At 50.0% G+C, this 9,210-nt stretch overlaps 1 protein-coding gene across 2 annotated transcripts in view; it reads right to left on the bottom strand.

Annotated features, from left to right (window-relative positions):
* GALNT16 (polypeptide N-acetylgalactosaminyltransferase 16) overlaps positions 1 to 3,332 on the bottom strand; it is a 75,813-nt gene extending 72,481 nt beyond the window's left edge. For both annotated transcript variants that reach the window (XM_030240311.2, XM_030240310.2), the window contains exon 1: positions 3,030 to 3,332. In XM_030240311.2, coding sequence (XP_030096171.1) covers positions 3,030 to 3,233 — 204 coding nt within the window. In that variant the 5' untranslated portion in view covers positions 3,234 to 3,332. The remainder of the gene's footprint in view (positions 1 to 3,029) is intronic.
* Between the last annotated feature and the right edge of the window lie 5,878 nt (positions 3,333 to 9,210).

Raw genomic sequence — 9,210 nt, forward strand, 5'->3', positions numbered from 1 at the left:
CTTGCACTTGCCCAGGATTTGAAATGTCATAGCATAGATGCAAGAGCAGAACTCTTGGACTCACTCATCCGAAAAAAAGATTTTTTTTTTTTCCCAGACAGCAGAGCAGCCAATTTTAGAATGGAAAAAATATTTTTCCAGAGACCCATAAGTCACATGAGTCACCCGTATTTGCAGATGAGCCCAAACCTGAACTCCAACATCATCACTCATGCAGAGCAGAGGAAACCAGAAGCTGGATCAAAATGGGCAGCTTGTCTCAGTGGCTCTGCAGAAAGCCAAGGGATAGGGAAGCACACAGAGCACAAGCACGCCTCCCCTTGTACATGACCACCACCGTACATTAATTCAAATAATCTGACTTAGAGGGGAATGAACTCGGGGTTGAGGGCTCTGCACTGCCAATGGACAGCTGCTTCTCTGGAGTTGTTATTTCTCCAGTGGGGCAACAAAACTGGCACATTTCCTGCTCTGGCTGGGAGAGGGTAGTGGGCTGTGCTGGGGAACAAAGGCAGCCACATGCTGAGGACAGTCTGCACAGCTACTACCCTGGCCTGACCAGCCCTCTGGCTCACACACACGAGACCCACTGCTCAGACCCTGCTAGATGCCACACCCTGAGGGACAGTGGTGTCCCCAGACCTCCACCAACCTTCCTGCCCTGTGCCCACATGCAGTCACTTCCCTGCTTCTGCCCCAGCAGCACAGCAGAGGCCAAGGCTGGGACAGCTCGTTGTGCACATCGCTGCTAAGCCTGTTAGGCTCCCCACGGCCATAGCACTGCATAGTCACACAAGCACACACACTGCATTTTATCACCTTGCCTCCCACAGCAACCCACCAAACCCTTGGGAAACCTGTGTGCATGAGGGAAAGCCCAAAGACCACAAACCCTTCCTGTTTCCTTCTCTATCCAAATACATCATGGCAGGTCAGGATGTGAAATTTCCACCACGCCCCACAACCAGGTGCATGAGGAGAGGGTCCTCCTTCATTGCAGCTGCTACTGAAAGCCCTAGTGGGAGGGTTGGCACATGCTGGGACCCCAGTTACAGAGGGACTTGAGATGCAAAGGATGATTGTTTTTCCTTGCTAAGGGATTTCAGGCATGGAGCAGCACTGGAATGATTTCACGGTTTTGAGAGCAGGACCAGATTTGGAGTGGCTGTTGCGTGGCGGTTTATCTTGCAAGGACAGGCTTTGTGGTTAGCCATGAGCACATACTGCACCCCCCAACAACAGCAATATAATCACGTGTGGCACTGCCACAGCATCCTCCTCATGAGGATTTTAAGGTGCTTGGGAGATGATATGGATTCATGTAACCTCACAAGCCCTCTGAGAGGGAGTAAAGTAAATGCTATAAAAAACCAGAAGGGATAACCAGCGGGGAAACAGAGAAATAAAACTGCTACACCAGCATGTTCAAGCTCACGCAAGAAATCAGAGGCTCAGGGGGAGCTTCCTCTGCCACTAAGGTGGAATCAAAAAGGCAGGAGTGTTCCAAATCCTCTGTTGAACTCAGCCCTGGCCAGCCTAAGAGCATTTCCCAGTGCACCCTAAGGGCTTCAGCAAAAGCAGCACCCGCACAGAGCTCCTCACCGTGCTCATTTCCACAATCCTGCTCCATAAAAGGTCCAAAGCAGAGCAACCTGAACTGCCAGCAGCCCCCAGCCCTAGTGAGCTGCTAATAAAGAAGTGCTCTGTCCAAGAGCCTCAGCCCTGACTTTTGAGTTTCAGCAGCTGCAAGCAATGGCCAAGGGGCTCAGCTGAAGATTTTCCACCCTGCTGCCTGAGGGCTGGGACTGCTCTGACAGCATTTTCCAAACATTCACAGGGCTTCCCAAACACCTATAAACACTTCCCATCCCCGCTTTATAGGTGAAAAAAAGCAAGACATAGGCCAAAAAATCCAGAGCCAGCCAAGGAGGGAGGCGGGCAGCCCTGGCGCCTGGCCCCTGCTCGACTCTGACCGGGCTGCTGCTTTTATTCGATTCCATGTGTGCGTAACCAGCTGACAAATGGATTCGCAGCCAAAGAGTGACACACAGTGCAGTTCCCGAACAGCTTCAGTTGGATCACTCCTGGGAATGGTATTGCTGGGCCACTTCTTGCTCCAGGGGCAGATTTATTTTTTATGAAGCGATTGCCTAGAGTTGGGAGAGCTTTATTGATGCTATTATACAGGCTGAATGGAGGACAAATCACCCCCACGGACAGAGCAGAAAGGTCCTCATCATCCTCAAGTCAGGAGCTCAATATTATCCCCCTATAGAGCCCACAGATACCCAAGGAGGGCAGAGTGTGGGTGCTTTCAACAAAACTTAAGTAGCACATCAGGGCACTGCTGCTACAACTCCTCTGGTTAGGAATGGAGCCCTTGGGGCTCCCGCCATCTCCGTGCCCAAAACCTAGCCTGAGCCCGACTCAGACTGCTGCCTCTGTCTTGAAAGAGACTAAAGTCCGGAGTGGCGCCCAGGTCCCCCATCTGGCAGCCAAGCGGAGGGGGCCGAGGCAGAGCCTGGTACCAGCTGTACAGTCACCGGTGTCCCCCCGGCCCGGTGCCCGGAGGAGGCTGACCGGGGGAAGAGCTTTTGAGAGGTCATGGCTCTCAGCTGGTCCTGACGGAAAAGCACTGTGATCACATACATGCGTGTGTGCGTACATATCTGTGTGCGAGCACCTTCTGAACGCGAACTAAAAACCTTCCAGCTGTTTCACTCGCCTTTTTCCCCGGCCAAGGGCAGCCGTTCTCAGCCGGAGGAGTAGAGCCCGGGCTGAGAGCAGCGGAGACAACTCGCAAACACTTTACCCAAGGCATTACTCTATTCCCCCAAGAGCGCCCACCCTGCTCCCCGATTGTAGCGGCTGCCATGGTGACAAGCATGAATGCTAAAATAAACAGAAAGCAACCCGAAGGCAAAGCGCAGCCCTCCGCCGGCGTACCCCGTGCCCGCCGCGGCGGCTCCCTCCCCGAGCATCCTCCCCGCCGCGGCAGGACGGGATGCTGGCGGCCGCCGCTCACTCACGATGAGGGGGATGGTCCTCTCCTCCCGGCGCAGCTCCAACCTGCCGGCCGCCCTCTGCCCGCTCCGGGCGCCGCCGCTACCGCCTCCGGCGGACCTGCCGGCAGCCGCCGAGCGGGGCTTGTTGTCCTGCCATAAGTAGTAGAAAGTGCCCAAGATCCAGGCGACGGTCAGGATGGCGATGGCATTAGCCCTGATCCTCCTCATGCCGAGCGCCCCGGGGGAGCCTGGGAGCGCTGCCTCGACGGGCAGGGGCGGCTGCGGGAGGAAGAAGAGGAGAGCAGGAGGTGGCGGCGGCGGCGCGGCTCCCCCGCCCCTCACCGCTCCGGCCCCGGCCCCGGCCCCGGCCCTGCACCGCCCAGCCGCCGCCGCCGGGTCCTAACGCCTCGCCCGCTCCGCCGCAGGGGGCGGAGGGCTCCGCGCCTCCTCCTGCTCCTCCTCCCGGCCGGGCCGGCGCGGGGAGCGGGGCCGGCTGCCGGCGGGGATGCGCTCGGCGCCGCAGCTGCAGCGGGGACGGAACGGCAGAGCCCCCGTGGCGGGGAGCGGGTGACACGGGCTCAGCCCAGGAGATGGCTGCTGGGACGCGGGCAGCGCACCAGCCTACCCTCCTGCACCGCTGCCCCGGTGGGACTCTTGTCTGTGCTGCCATAGTCGTGCCCGTAAGGCAGGCGGCCCTTGGCCCACGGGCTCTAAGCACCCACTGCGTGGAGATGAGCCCATCTCCCATCTGAAGCTGTGGCGGCTGACGGGAGCGAGGCCCTTGGGCTGACAATGGAGCTGCCCAAGCACCCGCTCCCATCGCTGCCACACGCAACAGTCACACGCGCCTGGGCCAGCGCAACAGCCTCAAGGCCTTTCAAGCCCTGCGGGAGGACGAGCATGGCAGCGGAGAGGCAACGATGATACAATTCCACATTACGGGCACTGCTAAAGCTGTAGAAAGCTCATTGAATAAAAAGGTAAAAAGCTCATTGAATCCAGCCCTGCGGGCAGCTTAAACAACAGAGCACGCAGCTTGTGAAACCAAGTGACACTTAGGCACAGTGCAGCTGCCGAGCAACTAGGGCTTTAAGGTTTGCGAGAGCAGGAGGAGGTAGTGAGAAAACTTACAGGGAAAACAAAGGTGGTTCCAAGGCACCTGATTATGGGGCTAGATAGAAAATGTGGGTACTTCCAAGGCACCTGATGAGGGGATTAGAGTATTTGCGTTACAGTATGGAAAATGTCATCAGGGCTTCTAAATAATGTTTTGCCCTACTTTCCTCCTGACCACATGCCTCTAAGTGTAATTGCAACCTGCCCTGCTAAATTGCCCTTTGAGATTTACCTGCACACTGCTTGTTTCCTGAAGTACAGCACAGTACAAAATTCAATCGTCAGACTCGTTCTGTGGGCACTCAGGGCAGAATGCTGTTTCCAGGACCAGCACCTCCCAGGCCTGCAGCACGGCTCCACATCATCCTCTCTGCAAAGCTCACAGCACGCCTGATGTAGAAAATGTTAGAAAACATCTCACATCCTCCTAGGTACTTTTCCCAATGACCCGTCAACCACACACAGCTTCCCAGGCTGACTAGCCATAGTCAGTGGCAAGGGGAAGTTTGAGACGTTTAAAAACCAAAGTCTTCCAAGGGATCAACAAAAACATGATTAGCCGAAGCTGCTCAGTCCACATCCTGTGGAAGGTGGGCTCCCACTATTTTCAATCTCTTTCACAGTCTTACTGGAAAAAGAGCATCTGCTCTCCTGTGTGGGTTTGGATCCAGCAGCTGCCTGGGCTGCAGAGGCACATGAAGAGAGACAGAGGAGCTGTACCAAGGAATCAGAAAAGAGGAAGACAGGAAGTAAGATGTATTCATATCCATGTGACAGTAGAGCTAGGCAGTGTGTCTTCTCTTTCACCACTGTGCCAGATCATACCAGACTATGCTTGATTCCTTCTTAGTTTTTTCTTACCTTTTGGTGGGATTTACTACAGAAAAGCATATCACAAACAGCAATGGAGACTTTTGTCTGAAATATGAGAAAATCCTCTGCCCCAAGACTTGAACTAAACAGACTGCCTTCTCCTGCTTTTCCAAGCACACTGCTTCCCTTTTCCACTGCAGCCATTCATTTTCTTCCTGTGTTGCCCCCTCACCCCACTAGCACACCCTATAAGCTGCCATGCAATCACCATTGCCTCTTAAGGGGTGGTGTGTAGGGAGGTCTCAGAAACGAGCAGAGTGCTCTGTAGGCAAGCTTCAGCAGGGTCCTAGATAGAAACCAAGTCAAGAGGTCTTTCTCCTAGGGGGCAGTTGTTTTTACTCCCCTCTTCCTGCAGGAATCAGCAGTAGAAAGCAGGGTCTGTTCCAGCGGAGGCACATTCAGAGTGCTGGGCAGGGAAGCTCTGCTCTAGCCCACAATCACAGTGAAGGGCACAGAAAATCTGTGTGACCCACCCTCAGAGCTGGTGGCAGAGCAGCTCTCCGTGCCAGCAGATCCAGTTCAGCACAGACAAACCAGGTTTGCAGAGGTCTTTTATTTATGGTGCCTAAGCTTCAGGACCTTATTTGAGCAGAAGAGTGTTAGGAGGTGGCTGGGGCACTAGAACTAGCTGACCTGAAGGAGACAGGACATTCAACACAGCTCCAGCAAAAAAAGCATGTACTTACACAGCACCAAGCTTCCACATGCTTTGAAAGTAATGCAGCTATGTTTCATCTCCAGGGCCCAGATACCTCACTGTAGGGATTACCAGCTTGTGGGTCCAAGCTATTGGTACTGAAGGGTCCATTTTCTGCAGCCAGAAGTTGCAATGATTTAATCTCTGACCACCGAGCTTTGCTCCAGAATCTCATATTTTTTTTAAAAGACAGCACATTTCTAACCTTATATTCTACAGAGATCTCTGACAATATAAATTGTTCTGTTCAGGTATAGCTATACTGTAAAGCGCAATGCTGCATGCAGATATTAGCACCAGCCCATCAGAGAAAAGAATATCAGAAGCAGTCTGGCATGGAGATCTCTACACCACACAACTGGCAAAGTAGATATACAATGAATATTAACAGTGATAATAAATACTTCAGCGATGATCATTGCAAAAGCACCAACTAATTTGATAAATGCCCTAAGAGAAGTGACCTGAGAAACTTAATATAATAAACTAAACAAATCAAAATCATTCAAACCCCGTAGCAGAATTATGGGATCTTATCACCACATTTGTTCTTTTTCAGTTCCATCATAGAGATGTTAAATCTATTCTTATTTTGTGACAAACTTTGTACAGTGAAATAAGGTGGCTGTTTTTTTAGCACAGTGCAAACTAAGTATTTGGTGAAGATAGACAACAAGAGGAGGAATATAAACAACTACAAGGAAAATTTAGTGTGGGGTTTGAGAACTTTTTTTTTTTAACAAACACCAAGGCTCTAACCAGCATCACCTTCAATGGAAAGAGATCTCCTAAGGCTATGAATATTAAAAGGCTCTCTTGAGAAGCCAGTTTCGTCTTTGGCTGACAGATTAGGTCACATCATCTAGGAAAACACACATGGTGTTTGAAATTGCCCAGATAAAATTGAGATGATCGTTATTGCAGGGGAAAAGACGAGCATCATCCAGATTTGTCTTCAGAAAAATGAAGTGTGGCTGCTTTATAGTTATGACGAGACACAGTGCATGTTTTTGCTCTCATCTGACTTAAAACGTGGCTGAGCTTTCAACTATGAAACATCTGGAGAACACCAAAAGGTTTTTTCTTAGCACTACTCTGATCTGAGAAATCAGGTCTGCTAGATTTATGGCCTCCAGGCAAGGAAGTGCCATCTGAAATATGAACATAATGTCTGTCTGGACTCTGGAAACTGAGTAAATTCATCCAGAGTTTAGCTAAGAACATTTGAAGAAAATTACCATTAGAGTTCAGGGGCTGAAGCAGGTCATGCTCCAGAGAGAAATGAGAGTAGCATGTTATGATGATGAGGTGGGATGAGAAGACTTGCTCAGAGAGAGGCAACTCTGCCTCCCACAGCCAGCCAGGAGCTGAGCTCCACCCTGCATCCAGGGAAGAGCACCCCCAGTTCAGGGACTTTTCAGGGATTTTTCACAAAAGATCACTCTTCAGAGAGCTCCTCCTGCATAGGCAGAGCAGGGTGTAAAGGAGAGGAGACATTTTAGGATAGTTTTCTCTGAACTTTTGCTACCCAGTGACTCCTTCCTCCAGCCCACCCCTAGGCTGGACACTCACCCTCCCTGGTCGAGCTCCTGATCTTTTCCCAAGCAGGGCAGTGGTTTGCTTCCAGGTCAGGAAGAGATTAGTAGGAGTGGGTGAAAGCAATTGCAGGGAGAGGACTCACAGCTCATCCCTGATTTCAGTTCAAGAACAAGAGGGACAAGGGAAAATATTTGTTTCAATGGACAGAAAGAGCTGAAGTTCTTGCCCCATAATGGATGATAGGCACCTCTGACAGTCTGACCGTGACATCTCACCATGCTCTTCATCCAGATCTTACCCTTATAAAACCTCTGAGACCATTCACCCTTACTCTAATGCCAAGATGACAGTGTGTGCCATCATCCTTCACCACACAGCTGTTGAAAAGAAAAAGAAAAATGTTATCTTCATGACTCATCTACATTGGCCAAATTTCTACACTGCCTGAAGTACTCTCCTTGTCTGAAAAAGCTTTTTTATACTGGTCAGAGGGCATGAGTGTGTGTGGGGGCTTTGGAAAATCCATATTGCTGTCATATATCATCCTCCACATCCCTGGCCTCAGACACCACTGGGAAACCACAAGGTGCACCCAAAGTCCAAAAGCTTGTCTTGATCATGCCCTGCCTGCAGCTAGACACTGTTCAAGTCGTCTCCAGCCCTCTACTGCTGCAGGTATCATAAAAAGGCCAGTCAGATGAACTACTCCCCAAGGAGTGCCTCAATTTATCCTGATGCCCAGTCAGAATAGGTACAGCTGGTAGATGCCAGTTAGTTCTGCATTTACCAGAAGATAAGGTGTCTGGGGTGTCATATATGCTGACCAGGACACAAATGTGTTCTGGGTCCTTGTTTCTGGCCAGCTTGTAAACAAGTAAGGTGGTGGAGGACAGCAACTCAGACCCAAGTTAAGGCAAATAGCACAGAGTTAACTGGGAACCAGAATTTCAGTTGCTTTAAATTGTACAATTAAACATTGTCTTACGTGCTGTTAAGGTCACTGTAATCCTAACATACTTCCATGAGCATGTTTTTTAAAGGAAAATGAGAGCATAGAGAAGACTTCACAATAAGCTGTAATTAATAGTTCGTTGCACTTGTGCTCTTCAAGTATGAAGAGAAAAAATCTGCTAAAAGGCTAACAGTGGCAAGATGAATCTGCTTTGACAGTATTTAAGAGCCAGGAGAGCCTTCAGAGTGTTTGGCTGGGATTCAGGATGGGAGATGGTGCCATTAATCCCCTCTAAGCCAGGTAACTCCCCTATCACCACAAAACGAGGTGGGCCTTAGTGAGGAGTGGAGCTATGGTAGAATCAGGCAGGAGTGATCAACAGCCCAGAAAATGCTCAAAGTTCATATAACCTTTAAAAGTGTAGAAACAGAATACATATTTAAGTAGTAATAATTACATATTAATACAACTTATGAACTTGAAGATTCACATAGAAGCAACCTGATTCATTTTATGAACCTGATACAAATTTTTGCTCTCCCTCCTACCTACTTTTCTTACCCCAAGTCATTTGCTTTGCTCCCTTGCTGCATCTTTTCTAGGACAGAGATTTATTTCCCACCTTCATGGTAAAGCACGTAGCACATTTTCTGGTGCTCAGAATTAATTAACAATAAAAATCTTTCTCTTACGATCTGAGGACAATTTGCTCTCCTTTACTGGCATCCCATCACAGCCCTGACTGTGACTTGAACAGCAATTTAATCCTCATAGAAATTCAAAGATTTTACAGCTCAGTGTAGCTCCCAGGTTAGTGCTTCTAACAGTCCTCTTGGCTGCAAAGGAGGAGCAGTTTGAAATGCTCATCTGGCAAAATGATGAAACTCCTGTCTTCCATTACAGAGGAATTTCATGTGAAAACACAACAATCTGGGAAACAACCTGTGAAAAACATCCAACCCAGTTTCTCACACATGCCATAAAAGGAGCTTGAACCCTGCACAGCAGACTGGGTTTGAATAGAGTGC

This window comes from Serinus canaria, chromosome 5 (assembly GCF_022539315.1).
Source record: "Serinus canaria isolate serCan28SL12 chromosome 5, serCan2020, whole genome shotgun sequence".
NCBI lineage: Eukaryota > Metazoa > Chordata > Aves > Passeriformes > Fringillidae > Serinus > Serinus canaria.